Source organism: Ranitomeya imitator, chromosome 2 (genome assembly GCF_032444005.1).
Source record: "Ranitomeya imitator isolate aRanImi1 chromosome 2, aRanImi1.pri, whole genome shotgun sequence".
NCBI lineage: Eukaryota > Metazoa > Chordata > Amphibia > Anura > Dendrobatidae > Ranitomeya > Ranitomeya imitator.
In genome coordinates this window covers 360,262,699-360,281,197 of record NC_091283.1, presented here as the reverse complement: position 1 = coordinate 360,281,197, position 18,499 = coordinate 360,262,699, and the positions used below count along the sequence as shown (strand labels likewise).

The following is an 18,499-nucleotide window of genomic DNA, read 5'->3' as shown; positions in this document are numbered from 1 at the left end:
CTTGTGGGGGGTTTCTACTGTTTAGGTACATCAGGGGCTCTGAAAATGCAACAGGACACCCGCAGACAATTCCATCAAAGTCTGCATTTTGAAACTACACTACTTCCCTTCCGAGCCCTGATGTGTGCCCAAACAGTGGTCCCCCCCCACCCAAATATGGAGTATCAGCGCACTCAGAACAAGTTAGACAACAAATTTTGGGATCCAATTTCTCCTGTTACCCTTGGGAAATTAAAAAACTGAGGGATAAAAAATCATTTTTGTGGAAAAAATATATATATTTATATTTTCACGACTCTGCTTTATAAACTTCTGTGAAGCACTTGGGCGCTCAAAGTGCTCACCACACATCTAGATAAGTTCCTTGGGGGGTCTGGTTTCCAAAATGGGGTCACTTGTGGGGGGTTTCTACTGTTTAGGTACATCGGGTGCTATGCAAACGCAACATAATGCCCGCAGACCATTCTATCAAAGTCTGCATTCCAAAACGGCGCGCCTTCCCTTCCGAGCTCTGCCATGCGTCTAAACAGTGGTCCCACCCACATATGAGGTATCAGCGTACTCAGGATAAATTGCAAAATAAATTTTGGGGGCCAATTTCTCCTGTTACCCTTGTGAAAATAAAAATCTGGGGGTGAAGAGATCATTTTTGTGGAAAAATGTTTTTTTTTATTTTCATGGCTCTACGTTATAAAGCTCTGTAAAGCAGTTGGGGGCTCATAGTGCTTACCAAAAATCTAGATAAGCTCTTTGGGGGGTCTAGTTTCCAAAATGGGGTCACTTGTCGGGGGTTTCTACTGTTTAGGTACATCAGGAGCTCTGCAAATGCAACATGACGCCCGCAGACCATTCCATCATAGTCTGCATTTTAAAACGTCACTACTTCCCTTCCGAGCCCCGATGTGTGCCCAAACAGTGGTCCCCCCATATATGGGGTATCAGTGAACTCAGGACAAACTGGAAAACAAATTTTGAGGTCCAATTTCTCCTGTTACCCTTGAGAAAATAAATTGCGAGCAAAAATAATCATTTTTGAGGAAAAAAAAGGATTTTTTATTTTCACGGCTCTACGTTATAAACTTTTGTGAAGCACTTGGGGGTTCAAAGTGCTCACGACATATCTAGATAAGTTCCTTAAAGGGTCTAGTTTCCAAAATGGTGTCACTTGTGGGGTTTTCCACTGTTTAGGCACATCAGGAGCTCTCCAAACGCGACATGGTGTCCGATCTCAATTCCAGCCAATATGCATTGAAAAAGTCAAATGGCGCTCCTTCTCTTCCAAGCCCTGCCGTGCACCCAAACAGTGGTTTACTCCCACATATGGGGTATCGGCGTATTCAGGAGAAATTGCACAACAAATTTTGTGGTTAATTTTCTCTTTTTACCCTTGTGAAAATAAAAAAATTGTTTCTGAAGTAAAATGTTTGCAAAAAAAGTTAAATGTTCATTTTTCCTTCCACATTGTTTCAGTTGCTGTGAAGCACGTCAAGGGTTAATAAACTTCTTGAATGTGGTTTTGAGCACCTTGAGGGGTGTAGTTTTTAGAATGGTGTCAAGTTTGGGTATTTTCTGTCATGTACACCCCTCAAAGGGACTTTAAATGTGAGATGGTCCCTAAAAAAAAATTGGGGAAATTTTGTAGTAAAAATGAGAAATCACTAGTCAACTTTTAACCCTTGTAACTTCCTAACAAAAAAAAATGTTGTTTCAAAAATTGTGCTGATGTAAAGTAGATATGTGGGAAATGTTATTTATTATATATTTTGTGTGACATATCTCTTTGATTTAAGAGCATAAAAATTCAGTTTGAAAATTGCTAAATTATAAAAATTTTCACCATATTTCTGTTTTTTTCATAAATAATCGCAAGTAATATCAAAGAAATGTTACCACTTACATGACGTACAAAATGTTGCGATAAAACAGTTTTAGAATCAGCGGGATCCGTTAAAGTGTTCCAGAGTTATAACCTCATAAAGTGAGAGTGGTCAGAATTGTAAAAATTGGCTCTGTCAATAAGGGGTTAATCATTCGTCTATCTGTTTTGTTTTTGTACAATTTGTCAATAACATGTAGTGTCACACAGTTGGAGTTATTTTTGATGGTCAACAAAATACGATTTCTAGTAATTTATTTTTCACACTCTACTGTAGGTATGATAATGGTTTCTCTCTGTGTGAGATATTTGATGTTTAAAGGGGATGTCCACTACTTGGACAACCTCTTCTCACTGGAAAAGGAAAGATTAATCCAGCTTCAACTCTAGAAATCCAAGACATGTTTAAACTGATTAATTCTTTATTTTTTCAAAGTTGTATATATATATACATATATATATATATATATATATATATATATATATATATATATATATATATATATATATATATATATATATATATATATATATGTTAAAATATAATCATATCAAAAAGTCTTTTTTCTTTCTTGGTTAAAACATGAAGGAAAAATGTATTTAAAAATCATAGGGAACATAGGGAAAAGACTAATAGAATACGACACTGGCACTGAAAGGGAGTAAGAATATTTTTATTTGAAATATGACAAACATTAGGAATGACAAGGGGTTGTCCTAATAATGGACATCCCCTTTAGGAAATACATTTTGAACATGAAAAAGGCTTCACCCCTTTGTGACTTTTCTGATGTTAGGCTACGTTCACATTTGCGTTGTGCGCTTTTGCGTCGGAAACGCAATGCACAACACAAACAAGAATGCACGCTAAAACGCATCCTTTTTTGCCGGATTTTGGACGCAAAAAAATGCATCTTGCTGCGTCCTCTGCGCCCTAACACATGCGGCAAAAAAGACGCATGCATCGCAAAACGCATTCAAACGCATGTCCATGCGCCCCCATGTTAAATATAGGGGCGCATGGGTCGCCGCGGCTGCGCCCGACGCAGCCCGGCAGAACGCAAATGTGAACGTAGCCTTAAAGAGTTAATTTCAGTGTAAAACATTTCCTATATATGTGTGGGTTGTCAGGTGGTAATAAAGATTCTTTTTCTGGTTAAAACATTTCCCACATTCTGAACATGAAAACGGCTTTTCCCCTGTGTGAGTTCTCTGGTGCTTAACCAAATCTGATTTCTGTGTAAAACATTTCCCACATTCTGAACATGAAAACGGCTTCTCTCCTGTGTGGGTTCTCTGGTGCGTAACCAAAGCCCATTTTTGTTTAAAACATTTCCCACATTCTAAACAGGAAAAAGGCTTCTTAACTGTGTGGGTTCTCTGGTGCTTAACCAAATTGGATTTTTCGTTAAAACATTTCCCACATTCTGAACATGAAAAAGCCTTCACCCCTATGTGCGTTCTTTGGTGTACAACAAGATTACATTTCTGGTTAAAACATTTCCCACATTCTGAACATGAAAATGGCTTTTCCCCTGTGTGAGTTCTCTGGTGCTTAACCAAATCTGATTTCTGTGTAAAACATTTCCCACATTCTGAACATGAAAAAGCCTTCTCCCCTTTGTGGGTTCTTTGGTGTATAACAAGATTCCATTTCTTGTTAAAGCATTTCCCACATTCTGAACATGAAAATGGCTTTTCCCCTGTGTGAGTTCTCTGCTGCGAACCCAAATCTAATTTCTCCTTAAAACATTTCCCACATTCTGAACATGAAAAATCCTTCTCTCCTTTGTGGGTTCTTTGGTGTATAACAAGATTCCATTTCTTGTTAAAGCATTTCCCACATTCTGAATATGAAAATGGCTTCTCCCCTGTGTGGGTTCTCTGGTGCATAACCAAAGCAGATTTCTCGTTAAAACATTTCCCACATTCTGAACATGAAAATTGCTTTTCCCCTGTGTGAGTTCTCTGGTGCTTAACCAAATCGGATTTCTCGTTAAAACATTTGCCACATTCTGAACATGAAAATGGCTTCTCCCCTGTGTGGGTTCTTTGATGTCTAACAAGATGCGATTTGTGCTTAAAACAATTAACACACTTGGAACAAGAAAATCTATTTTCCGCTGTGTGAATTTTTGGATGTTTAAGAAAAGACTTTTTGATGGGATAACTGTTTCCATATTCTGAACATGAAAATGGCTTCTTTGATTTAGGCGTATTTAAATGTTCAGTGCTTATTTTGTGACTCTGATTTTCCTTAGTTGTCGCTAATAAATCAGAAGACAGGACTTGTTTCAAAGGATCAGATGAGAGATCTTTGCTGTGAACGGATGATGGTATATTTGGAGTAATGGTGTTCAATTCATTTGTATCCACTGGGATCTCAAAATAATCTGATTTAAAAATTGAAGATGTTAGCTGTTCCTCTGATCTCTTGGTACCGTCATCTGCTAAGATATAAACCAATTATTATTTTTGAATAAAAAAAAAATCTTTGAATGTCATTTCACATTTCTACTTAAACTGTCTGTAAAAATGGCAAGATAACCTCTTTCTGACCTCGGACGGGATAGTACATCCGAGGTCAGATACCGTGCTTTGATGCAGGGCTCCAGCGGTGAGCCCACATCAAAGCCAGGGCATGTCACCCACCGCTATTAACTAGTTAAATGCCGCTGTCAACCAGGTGGCCGGAAATGAGCGCATCGCCGACCCGTCACATGATCGGGGGTCAGCGATGCTTTAGAATGGTAACCATAGAGGTCTTTGAGACCTCTATGGTTACTGATGCTGGCCTGCTGTGAGCGCCCCCTTGTGGTCGGCACTCATAGCATACCTGCATTTCTGCTGCATAGCAGCGATCTGATGATCCCTGCTATGTAGCAGATCCGATCGAGTGGTGCCAACTTCAAGCCCCCCATGGCTAAATATAAAAGTTTAAATCACTCCCCTTTCGCCCCATTCAAAATAAATCAATTAAAAAAAAAAAAATCAAAGAAACACATATTTGGAGTCGCCGCATGCAGAATCACCCGATCTATCAATAAAAAAAAGGATCGACCTGATCGCTATACGGCATAGCGAGAAAAAAAATTCGAGCATGACAGAATTACGTTTTTTTGGTCGCCGTGACATTGCATTAAAATGCAAAAATGGGCGATCAAAAGAACGTATATGCACCAAAATGCAATCATTAAAAACGCCAGCTCAGCAAGCAAAAAAAAGCCCTCACCCGACCCCAGATCATAAAAAATGGAGACACTACGGGTATCGGAAAATGGCACAATTTTTTTTTAGCAAAGTTTGGAATTCTTTTTCACCACTTAGATAAAAGAGAACCTAGACATGTTTGGTGTCTATGAACTTGTAATGACCTGGAGAATCATAACGGAAGGTCAGTTTTAGCATTTAGTGAACCTAGTTAGAAAGCAAATCAAAAAACAAGTGTGTGATTGCACTTTTTTGCAATTTCAACGCACTTGGATTTTTTTTTCTATTTTCTAATACATACCATGCTAAAACCAATGATGTCGTTCAAAAGTACAACTTGGTTCGCAAAAAAGAAGCCCTCGCATAGCCATATTGATGGAAAAATAAAAAAGTTATGGCTCTGGGAAGAAGGGGAGCAAAAAACGAACACTTAGGCCATGTGCACACGTTCAGGTTTTTTTGCGCTAAAAACGCTATAAAAACTCATTAAAAACGCATACATTATGCATTCTATCATTTAGAATGCATTCTGCATGTTTTGTGCACATGGATGCGTTTTTTCCGCGAAAAAAATGCATCGCGGTAAAAAAATGAGCATGTTCATTATTTTTGCGGATTTTCTGCATTTTTCCCGCAATTCTATGCATTTGGGGAAAAAACGCACAAAAAACGCATCAAAAACGCGTCAAAATTTCTGCAAGAAATTCTGACGTGTGCACATACCCTTAGGGTATGTGCACACGTCAGGATTTCTTGCAGAAATTTTCCTGACAAAAACCGGACATTTCTGCCAGAAATCCGCATGCGTTTTTACCGCGATTTTGACGCGTTTTTTGTGCAATTTTTCCCAAATGCATAGAATTGCGGGAAAAACGCAGAAAATCCACAAAAATAATGAACATGCGCTGTTCTGAAAATACTTACCCAGCTCCCTCGTTGGCTGTCGCTGCTTCCTGACCTGTCCGCATCTTCTCCTGTATCCGCCTCCCATAGGGGTGGAGCCGCATATTCATGACTATAAATGAGCAGCCCCACGTGACCGCATACAGGAGAAGATGCGGCCAGGACAGGAAGCAGCGACAGCCAATGAGGGAGCTGGGTGAGCATTTTCAGAACAGTGGGGGGGCGCACAGGGGGTGGGGACATGGAGCTTTATTTTAAACACGAAAAACCACTAAAAAAATGGATTATTCATATCTTCTTTACTGCTGCACAGAAGATATGAATCGCGGCTTCAGCACGATGCAGGGGACAGCGCTAAACTTTAGCGCTGTCTCCTGCACGGTGCGTGTGGTACCCAGTGGGCACACGGGCGGCACACGTGTGCCGCACGTGTGCCACACTGATGTGCCACAGAAACATAGGGGCACACGGACACGGATAATTCCGGTACCGATTTTTCCCGGTACCGGAATTATCTGGACGTGTGGGACTGCCCTAATAGAAAATCTCAAAGGATGAACCAGTAGAGCGTGTTGTTGAACTGTTAGTTCATTCTGCCTCCCAAATATGAAATAAAAAGCCTCAAAGAAACGTTCTGTTGACGAGCATAATACCAATAAAAACTTCTATTTTTCTCACAAAAAAAACCAGTCCCCACTCAGGTCAATCATCTGTTAGTGGAAAAACAGAGGTTTCCACATTATTAGTTGCTTAAAGGCTCTTGAAAAGTAACATAATAATATTAATAATAATTTGATTTCTATAGCGTCCACATATTCCGCAGCACTTTACATTTTAGAGGGGACTTGTACAGAAAATAGACAATAAGCATAACAAACACATAGATCAAAACAGATTCCTAGAGAAATGAGGTTCCTGCTCGCAAGCTTACAATCTGAGGAAAAGAGGACACACAAAAGGTGGATGGTAACAACTGATTTCATTGTTTGGACAAGCCAAAGTCTAAGAATCGGGTGTTCATGTAATGCTGCATGAACTGGTTATCAGCCTAAGTATGTAACAGTACAGACACAGAGGGCTATTAAATGCATAAAGCATGTGAGAACATAATGCAAGGAATCTGATTATGGTAAAAAAATTTCAATGGGCAACACAGGGATGGCTGACTAGGTTAATGTGTTGTGATGGTAAGCCAGTCTGAACAAATGCATTTTTAGGGCATGCTAAAAACTGTGGGGATTGGGGATTAATCGTATTAACCTTGGTAGTGCATTCTAAAGAATTGGTGCAGCACATGAAAAGTCTTGGAGACGGGAGTGGGAGGTTCTGATTATTGAGGATGCTAACCTCAGGTCATAAGCAGAATGGAGGGCACGGGTAGGATGGTAGACTGAGAGGAGGGAGGAAATGTAGGATGGTGGTGAGCCATGGAGTGCTTTGTGGATGAGGGTAATAAGTTTGTACTGGATTCTAGAGTGGATGGGTAACCAGTGTAATGACTGGCACAAGATAGAGGCATCGGTGTAATGATTAGTGAAGAATATGATCCTGGCTTCAGCATTCAAGACAGATTGGAGAGGGGAGAGTTTGGTAAGAGGGAGACCTATTAGTAGAGAGTTACAAATAGTTCAGACGAGAATCAATAAGAGAAACAGTGAGAGTTTTTGCAGTCGAAAGGAAGAAAGGGTTCAATTCTAGAAATGTTTTTGAGGTGCAGATACATGGCTTCCATTAGCCAATCCATCAATAACCACTCTCCCAAAGTCAAATATCCTTCTCGTTTCCGAGTTTTTCAGTGTGCCCAAACCACATTTATCATCCATGTATTTGACATTACTATAGTGAGAAAAACCCACTTAATTTATTGTGTGTGTGTTTCCTGAAGCACAATCTCGGCACTATGTGTTGGGTAATAAAGGCAATTTTTTTTCTCCCACATCCACAGCGTGCTAATTTCCGGAAAGTGCCTGTGGAATCAAAAATACTTACTACTCCAATAGATTAATTATCTGAGGGTTAAAATTTCTAAAATGGAGTCACTTTATGGGGATTTCTACTACTATGGTTTTCTGAATTTTTTTCATATTAGGGCATCTGCAGATGCTGTCACATCTCTTCTGAGATCTGCTCTTAGGATGTCTGCTTTTGTCATTAGACATGTCCTTATTCACATGGCAGGCGGGGCTGGTAATGGGGTAAACGTTGGAACCTGAAGCTCTGAATGATGAAGGCTCAGTTCAGCCACTAACATTAGGGTGCCTGGGGCAGGTAGTGAAATCCAGTCTGGCAGTATGAGTGTATGTGCTGTCCAGCTGAAGTAATCTGCTACCCGATTCGGCCAATTGCATAGCGCCATATTCTACGAAAGCTCGAAGCATATTGAAAGAAGCTGCCAAATACAGCCTTGTTCTCCTCTGGTTCAGTTCTCTATTCCTAGCTACCGGTAGCGTCTTCTGATTTTGTAATTTCTCTGCCTTACTGGTTCTGACCCAGCTACCTAACTATTGTTCTTTCCATTTTACACCACCAAACAGCAGGCAACACTATCGCCCTAGCCTGGGTGGTCTCTATATTAGTCCAGATCCATGTAGAGGTGTTAATTCGGTTATGAGTAAGACAATCTTGGGATCAGGAAAATGGAGTAGATAGCGCCAAGCCTGTTTGTAGTGGCCAACTTTTGAGCTGCCAAGTGGTCACAAACACTGCTCCCGATACATTGTTTCTGCAAACTATTCCAGTAAGATCTGGATTCAAATAGCTAAATGGCGCTCCTTTCCTTCTCAACCCTGAAATTTGCCCAGACAGTAGTGCATAAGCATATACACTGCGTGCAGAATTATTAGGCAAGTTGTATTTTAGAGAATTATTTTTATTATTGCTCAACAACTATGTTCTCAATCAACCCAAAAGACTCAAATATCAAAGATTAATATTTCATGGAAGTTGGAGTGGGTTTTTTTTTTAGATTTGGCTATCTTAGGAGGATATCTGATTGTCTAGGTAACTATTAGGGTATGTGCACACGTCAGGATTACTTGCAGAAATTTTCCTGACAAAAAACTGACATTTCTGCCAGAAATCCGCATGCGATTTTACCGCGATTTTGACGCTTTTTTTACACGTTTTTTTACGCGTTTTTGGTGCGTTTTTTCCAAAATGCATAGAATTGCGGGAAAAACGCTGAAAATCCGCAAAAATAATGAACATGCTCATTTTTTTACCGCGATGCGTTTTTTTCGCAGGAAAAAACGCATCCATGTGCACATAACATGCAGAATGCATTCTAAATGATAGAATGTATAATGTATGCATTTTTAATGAGTTTTTATAGCGTTTTTACCGCGAAAAAAACGCGAAAAAAACCTGAAAATGTGCACATATTCTAAGGCTATGTGCACACGTTCAGGATTTCTCGCAGAAAATTCCTGAGAATTCCGGACATTTTCTGCAAGAAATCCGCAAGAAAACCGCATGCGTTTTTAATAATAATAATTTTTATTTATATAGCGCCAACATATTCCGTAGCGCTTTACAAATTATAGAGGGGACTTGTACAGACAATAGACATTACAGCATAACAGAAATACAGTTCAAAACAGATACCAGGAGGAGTGAGGGCCCTGCTCGCAAGCTTACAAACTATGGGAAAAAGGGGAGACACGAGAGGTGGATGGTAACAATTGCTTTAGTTATTCGGACCAGCCATAGTGTAAGGCTCAGGTGTTCATGTAAAGCTGCATGAACCAGTTCACTGCCTAAGTATGTAGCAGTACAGACACAGAGGGCTAATACTGCATAAAGTGTATGAGAAACATGATGCGAGGAACCTTTTTTTTTTTTTTTTTTTTTTATTATAAATAGGCCACACAGGGATCGTTAGGTTAATGCATTGAGGCGGTAAGCCAGTCTGAACAAATGAGTTTTTAGGGCACGCTTAAAACTGTGGGGATTGGGGATTAATCGTATTAACCTAGGTAGTGCATTCCAAAGAATCGGCGCAGCACGTGTAAAGTCTTGGAGACGGGAGTGGGAGGTTCTGATTATTGAGGATGCTAACCTGAGGTCATTAGCGGAGCGGAGGGCACGGGTAGGGTGGTAGACTGATACCAGGGAGGAGATGTAGGGTGGTGCTGAGCCATGGAGTGCTTTGTGGATGAGGGTAGTAGTTTTGTACTGGATTCTGGAGTGGATGTGTAGCCAGTGTAATGACTGGCACAGGGTAGAGGCATCGGTGTAACGGTTGGTGAGGAATATGATCCTGGCTGCAGCATTCAGGACAGATTGGAGCGGGGAGAGTTTTGCAAGAGGGAGGCCGATTAGTAGAGAGTTACAATAGTCCAAACGAGAATGAATAAGTGAAACAGTCAGAGTTTTTGCAGAGTCGAAAGTAAGAAAAGGGCGAATTCTAGAAATGTTTTTGAGATGCAGGTAAGAAGAGCGAGCCAGTGATCGGATGTAGGGGGTGAATGAAAGGTCAGAATCAAGGATGACCCCAAGGCAGCAGGCATGTTGCTTTGGAGTAATGGTGGAACCACACACGGAGATGGCAATGTCAGGCAAAGGTAGGTTAGTAGAGGGAGAGAACACGAAGAGTTCAGTTTTTGACAGGTTTAGTTTCAGATAGAGGGAGGACATGATGTTAGAGACAGCGGTAAGACAATCACTGGTGTTTTCTAAAAAGGTCGGTGTGATATCAGGAGCAGAAGTGTATAATTGGGTGTCGTCAGCATAGAGATGGTACTGGAAACCAAATCTACTGATTGTTTGTCCAATAGGGGCAGTATACAAAGAGAAGAGGAGGGGGCCTAGGACTGATCCTTGAGGAACCCCAACAGTAAGGGGAAGGTGAGAGGAGGAGGAACCAGCAAAACATACAGTGAAGGATCGGTCAGAGAGATAGGAGGAGAACCAGGAGAGAACGGTGTCCTTGAGGCCGATGGAGCGGAGCATAGTGAGGAGGAGCTGATGATCCACAGTGTCGAATGCTGCAGAGAGATCCAAGAGAATTAGCATGGAGTAGTGACCATTAGATTTAGCTGTTAGTAGGTCATTGGAGACTTTAGTGAGGGCAGTTTCAGTAGAGTGTAAAGAGCGGAAGCCAGATTGAAGAGGGTCGAGAAGAGAGTTATCTGAGAGATAGCGGGTAAGACGGGAGTGGACCAGGCGTTCGAGGAGTTTAGAGATGAAGGGAAGATTAGAGACAGGTCTATAATTAGCAGCACAGTTTTGATCGAGGGATGGTTTTGTTAGTAATGGATGTATGATAGCATGCTTAAATGAGGAGGGAAAAATACCGGAAGTGAGGGAAAGGTTGAATATTTTTGTTAGGTGAGAGGTGACAGCCGGGGAAAGGGACTGGAGGAGATGTGATGGAATGGGGTCACTGGTGCAAGTGGTCGGGCGAGAAGATGCAAGGAGCCTGCTTGCTTCTTCTTCTGTAACTGCTTCAAAGTCAGAGAGTGAACTAGATGCAGTGGGGGAGGGAGGACAGTGCATGGTATGAAGAGATTGGGAGATGATTTCCTGTCGAATGTGGTCAATTTTTTCTTTGAAGTAATTGGCCAGATCGTCAGCACGGAGATCCGTGGTTGGGGCCTGCTCTCTTGGGTTGAGTAGGGACTGGAACGTGTCAAAGAGACGTTTAGGGTTTTTGCCGCGATTTTGACGCGTTTTTTTCCGGACACTTCCCAATGCATTTTGGAGTGAGAAATCTGAAAAAAAAACGGAAAATTAATGAACATGCTGCGTTTTTTGCCGCGATGCGTTTTCGCGGAAAAAAACGCATCATGTGCACAAAACATGCGGAATTCATTCTAAATGATGGAATGCTTATTGTATGCAGTTTTTTGGCGGTTTTATAGCATTTTTATCGGGAAAAACCGCAACGTGTGCACACAGCCTTACTGTGCAGAATTATTAGGCAACTCAATAAAAAACAAACATATTCCCATCTCACTTGTTTATTTTCACCAGGTAAACCAATATAACTGCACAAAGTTTAGAAATAAACATTTCTGACATGCAAAACTAAAACCCCAAAAAATTAGTGACCAATACAGCCACCTTTTTTATGATGACATTCAACAGCCTTCCATCTATAGATTGTCAGTTGCTTGATCTGTTTACGGTCAACATTGCATGCAGCAGCCACCACAGCCTCCCAGACACTGTTCCAAGAGGTGTACTGTTTTTCCTCCCTGTAGATCCAACATTTTATGAGGGACCACAGGTTTTCTATGGGGTTCAGATCAGGTGAACAAGGAGACCTTTACTGGCCAGCCACGCTGTGGAGTATTTGGAGGCATGTGATGGAGCATTGTCCTGCATGAAAATCATGTTTTTCTTTAACAATACCGACTTCTTCCTGTACCACTGCTTGAAGAAGTTGTCTTCCAGAAACTGGCAGTAGGCCTGGGAGATGAGCTTCACTCCATCTTCAACCCTAAAAGGTCCCACAAATTCATCTTTGATGATACCAGCCCATACCAGTACCCCACCACCACCTTGCTGGCGTCTGAGTTGGAGTGGAACTCTCTGCCCTTTACTGATCCAGCCTCTGGCCCAGCCATCTGGCCCATCAAGAGTCACAATCATTTCAGTAGTCCATAAAACCTTTGAAAAGTCAGTCTTAAGATATTTCTTGGCCCGGTCTTGACGTTTTATCTTATGTTTATTGTTCAAAGGTGGTCATTTTTCAGCCTTCCTTACCTTGGCCATGTCCCCGAGTATCGCACACCTTGTGCATTTTGATACTCCAGTAACGTTGCAGCTCTGAAATATGGCACAACTGGTGGAAAATGGCATCTTGGCAGATTCACACTTGATTTTCCTCAATTCATGGGCAGTTATTTTGCACCTTTTTTGCCCAACGCGCTTCTTGCGACACTGTTGGCTATTTGCCATGAAACGCTTGATTGTTCGGTGATCACGCTTCAAATGTTTGGCAATTTCAACACTGCTGCATCCCTCTGCAATACATCTCACAATTTTGGACTTTTCAGAGCCCGTCAAATCTCTCTTCTGACCCATTTTGCAAAAAGAAAGGAAGTTGCCTAATAATTAAGCACACCTTATATAGGGTGTTGATGTCATTAGACAACACCCCTCCTCACTACAGAGATGCACATCACATGATTTACTTAATTGGTAGTTGGCTCTCAAGCCTGAACAGCTTGGAGTAGGACATCATGTATAAAAAGTATCATGTGATCCAAAAAACAACTTGCCTAATAATTCTGCACTCAGTGTATATAGGGTATTGTCGGATTCAAGAGAAGTTGTAAACTAATTTGTTAGGGCCATCTGAATGCTATTTAACTTTGTGAAAGTGAAAAAAAATGGGGCTTATATTTTGTGAAGAATTCTAAAATTATCACCAAATAAAGTGACACACATCAGATTTGAAAAATGGGCCCTGATTAGGAATGCAAAACTGGCTACGGAAAATGGTTATCAGAGTATTTTGGACACTAACTATTGTAGTCAAAAACTGACTATAAACAATAACACATCTAAAGAAATAAACTCAACAGTCTTCATCAGTAAAATATGAGTATCTAGTGGTGAAACCTCTCTGGAAAATCACAGATTTGGCTTGGTGTATCAGGAACACTATGACTGATGCACAGATCGGATCAGTACACGTGTCCAACCTGGGTACTGAGATACCTGGTTCATGGAGGGTTTGCCGGGACAGGCGTGACCGCCAGTGTGCAGGACATGCGACACGTGACAGTAGAAGTAAAGGTCAGAGCCAACCAGCAAGCTCCTGGAGGAGATATCGGAGAGTGGCGGGGACCATCAGGGCCGAGGGGAGGTCAGGTGAACCGAGGTCAGAGCCGGGAGATCAGCGGGGAATCGGAACGAGACAAGAGAATGGTCAGGTCAAAGCCGAGAGTCAGATACCGGGAGAGTGACGGAGGTACCAGGGGAACAGGCAAAACGGGCAGTCACAAGACAAAGCAGGAGTCAATAACAGCGAACAACAAACCGTACAGAATCAGCAGACAAGAGCAAAAAGGGAACAGACCAGGTCAGAAACAGGGGGATCACACAAAAGCATGCACAATGTTGAGTTTGTTGACCCTTGAGAGCTTGTGCCGAAGGAAGGAGTATCACTGACAAACGACAGCCCAAGAGAGGCTATTTAAAGCCCTCCCAAAGCCAGAGGAAGGCCACCAATATTAACCCCAGAAGCACTAGACAAAACTTCATAAAGACCATGTCAGTACCCCCTCTAAATGGGGGACCACTGGCCCACCAGGCTTATCAGGATGCCTGGCATGAAATGCCCGACCCAGACGATCGGCGTGTACAGATAGGGCAGGGACCCAAGATTGACCCTATGGACCATACCCCTCCAGTGTACCAGATACTACAAGAAGTGACGTACAAGACAAGAATCTACAATGTGTCCAACCTCATTTTCTATGTGACCCTCCACCAACACCGGGGGAACAGCTGACACAGAATCCTCCTCAACAGGCCCCAAGGGTTTTAAAAGGGACTTGTGGAACACATTGGAAATCTTGAATGAGGCTGGAAGGTGTACCTTACAGGATACTGGATTAACTAATTCCACGTTTTCATATGGACCAATGAACTTTGGACCCAACTTGGCTGACGGAACCTTGAGTTTGATACTCCACGTGGAAAGCCAAACCTTTTCTCCAACCTGAAATGTACGATCCGAGACTCTCTTCTTGTCTGCAAAGAACTTATACCTGTCCTGAGCTTTGGAGATATTACGACAGACCTCAGCCCACAGATTATTTAAACACTGTACAGACCTCTCTGCCTCAGGACAACCCGAATCCAACCGGGAAAATTCCCCAAAATGTGGACTGAACCCATAGTTAACCAGGAATGGGGACATACTGGTGTACTGACTCACGCGGCTGTTGAAGGCGAACTCAGTAAGGCAACGCATCACACCAACCATCCTGGTCAACAGAGGCCAAACATTTAAGAATTTGTTCAAGGTACTGATTGGTGCGTTCTGTCTGACCATTACTTTCAGGGTGGTACGTGGAAGAAAAAGACAATGTAATACCCAATTTTTTACAGAATGCCCTCCATAACCAAGCCACAAATTGCACACCTCTGTCAGACACCACATTCATGGGTAACCCATGGAGATGGACCACGTGTTGCACAAACAGCTTGGACAAGCAGAGGGTAATGCAGATAAGGGTACAAAGTGGGCCTGCTTGGAAAACCTGTCCACCACCACCCACACAATAGTATTACCCCTAGAAGGAGGGAGATTGGGGATAAAGTCCATGGACAGATGAGCTCATGGTCTATCAGGAACTGACAAAGGCATCAGTTCCTCGGCCGGCTATGAGAGCTCTTAGAACGGCACAAACCCCACATGCAGATACAAATTTTTTGACATCCATACCCAACGAGGGCCACCAAAAAGCCCAGCCACGGCCTCTCATGTGGCCGAAATCCCAGGATGAGCACTCAGCCTAGACTAATGAAACTCTTGAAGTAGTCTACACCGAAATTGTATCAGGACAAAATTTACCCCCCGGCATAGAGACAGGAGCAAGAGACTGAGCTTCAACCTTCTCTCTCCCCAGCTCTGACGAGACCTCAGCCACCACCACCCTGGGACGAAGAATGGAGAACGATAGTTCGGCGGGAGACACAGAATCAAAACTTCAAGATAAAAGCATCAGCTTTGACATTTTTTGCACCCAGGACGAAAAGTAATGGAAAACTGAAACCGAGAAAAAAAATGCAACCAGCGAGCCTTTCTGGGGTTCAATCTTTTAGCAGACTCAATATACGCAAAATTTTTATGATCAGTAATCACAGTGATCGAATTAATCGCCCCTTCCAAAAAGTGCCTCCATTCTTCAAACGCCAATTTGACCACAAGAAGTTCTCTATTTCCCACATTGTAATTTCTTTAGGCTGAAGGGAACTTCCTGTAAAAGAAGGCACATGGCTTGAGATTGATCAAAGTGGCAGGTCCCTAGGACAACACTGCTCCCACCCCCACCTCAGAAGCATCCACCTCCACAATTAAAGGTTTGGATCGGAGCAGACATAAAAAAAATTTCAGCGTCAAAAAGGAGTCCTTGACAGATACAGGCCAATTTTTTACATCCACACCATTGTGTGTGAGATCAGTAAGCGGCTTGACCACATGTGGAAACCTGTTGTGAATTCTGCTCTTGGGCTCCCTCCGGTGGTTATGAGTGGTAGTGCTGCTGTCTTTGGATCGCAGCATTTATCAGGTGTGTCCACTTATTGCAATTTGGACTGGGCTATTTAGTCTTGCTTGATCCTTTAGTCAGTGCCAGTTGTCCATTGTTTTTGGAGGATTCACATCCCTACCTGGTCTCTCCTGTTTTGCTGTTCTTTTCAACAAAGATAAGTTCTGGCTTTGTTTTTGCTGTTCACATGCTGTGGGCCTTATAGTTCAGTGCATTTACATGTTTTGTCTTGTCCAGCTTTGTCTGTGTAGGGATTTTTTGCAGCCAAGTTGTATCTCTGGAGATGCAGATATACCCTCCATGTCTTTAGTCAGATGTGGAGATTTGTATTTTCTGTGGTGGATATTTTCTAGCGTTTTAATACTGACCGCATAGTACTCTGTCCTATTCTTTCTTTTTAGCTAGAAAGGCCTCCTTTGCTAAATCCTGATTTCAGTCTGCGTATGTCATTTCCCTCTCCTCTCACAGTCAATATTTGTGGGGGGCTATCTATCCTTTGGGGATTTTCTCTGAGGCAAGATAGTCTTCCCGTTTTTATCTTTAGGGGAAGTTAGTTCTTAGGCTGTGTCGAGGTGTCTAGGGAGTGTTAGGTACATCCCACGGCTACTTCTAGTTGCGGTGCTAAGTTCAGGGTCTGCGGTCAGTACAGGTACCACCTTCTCCAGAGTACGTCTCATGCTGCTCCTAGGCCACCAGATCATAACAGAAACCCCTTAATACATTTTCGGTAATAATTGGCAAATCCCAAGAAGCACTGAAGACCCTTAAGTGTTATGGACCTGGTGGTTAGGAGCACCTGGAACGACCTGATGGTTAAACTCACACAGGACAAGCTCTGGGAAGTGGGAGCTCTGCTGACCGCAACCCCTAATCCTATCACACAACTAGAAATAGCCTTGGAGCGTACCTAACACTGCCTAGACGCCTCTTCACAGCCTAAGAGCTAACTAACCTTAGAGATAGAAAATAAAGCTTACCTTGCCTCAGAGAAATTCCCCAAAGGAAAAGGCAGCCCCCCACATATATTGACTGTGAGTTAAGATGGAAGTCACAAACACAGAAATGAAACAGGTTTCAGCAAAGGGAGGCCAGACTTACTAAACAGACTGAGGATAGGAAAGGTATCTTTGCGGTCAGCACAAAAAACTACAAAAAGACCACGCAGAGTGTGCAAAAAGACCTCCGCACTGACTCACGGTGCGGAGGTGCCACTCTGCATCCCAGAGCTTCCAGCTAACAAGGCAAAATCATGATAGCAAGCTGGACAAGGAAACAATGAACAAATAATTAACTAGCAGGGACTTAGCTTCTGCTGGAGTAGACAGGTCACCAGAAAGATCCAAGAGCGAACTGAACCGGTACAAGAACATTGACAGCTGGCATGGAGTAACGATCTGAGTGGAGTTAAATAGAGCAGCCAGCCAAAGAATAAACTACGTCACCTGTGGAAGGAACCTCAGAAGCAGCAGCTCCACTCACAGCCACCAGAGGGAGTCCATGGACAGAACTCGCCGAAGTACCATTCATGACCACAGGAGGGAGTTCGATAACAGAATTCACAACAGTACCCCCCCCTTGAGGAGGGGTCACCGAACCCTCACCAGAGCCCCCAGGCCGATCAGGACGAGCCAAATGAAAAGCACGAACTAGATCGGCAGCATGAACATCAGAGGCAAAAACCCAGGAATTATCTTCCTGACCATAACCCTGACACTTGACCAGGTACTGGAGTTTCCGTCTCGAAATACGAGAATCCAAAATCTTCTCCACCACATACTCCAACTTCCCCTCGACCAACACCGGGGCAGGAGGATCAACGGAGGGAACCATAGGCGCCACATATCTCCGCAATAACAACCTATGGAACACATTATGGATGGCAAAATAAGCTGGAAGGGCCAAACGAAATGACACAGGATTGAGAACTTCAGAAATTTTATACGGACCAATGAAACGAGGCTTAAACTTAGGAGAGGAAACCTTCATAGGAACATAACGAGACGACAACCAAACCAAATCCCCAACACGAAGTCAGGGACCAACACAGCGCCGGCGGTTAGCGAAACGTTGAGCCTACTCCTGGGACAATGTCAAATTGTCCACCACATGAGTCCAAATCTGCTGCAACCTGTCCACCACAGTATCCACACCAGGACAGTCCGAAGGCTCAACCTGCCCTGAAGAGAAACGAGGATGGAAACCAGAATTACAGAAAAAAGGTGAAACCAAAGTAGCCGAGCTGGCCCGATTGTTAAGGGCGAACTCAGCCAAAGGCAAGATG

At 42.7% G+C, this 18,499-nt stretch overlaps 1 protein-coding gene across 2 annotated transcripts in view; it reads right to left on the bottom strand.

The window, feature by feature from the left end:
* Positions 1-2,454: 2,454 nt before the first annotated feature.
* Positions 2,455-18,499, bottom strand: part of LOC138663833 (oocyte zinc finger protein XlCOF22-like) — a 32,286-nt gene continuing 16,241 nt past the window's right edge. The window contains exon 7 of one of the 2 annotated variants that reach the window (XM_069750181.1): positions 2,455-4,326. In XM_069750181.1, coding sequence (XP_069606282.1) covers positions 2,969-4,326 — 1,358 coding nt within the window. In that variant the 3' untranslated portion in view covers positions 2,455-2,968. The remainder of the gene's footprint in view (positions 4,327-18,499) is intronic. The other variant, XM_069750182.1, reaches the window with a different exon arrangement.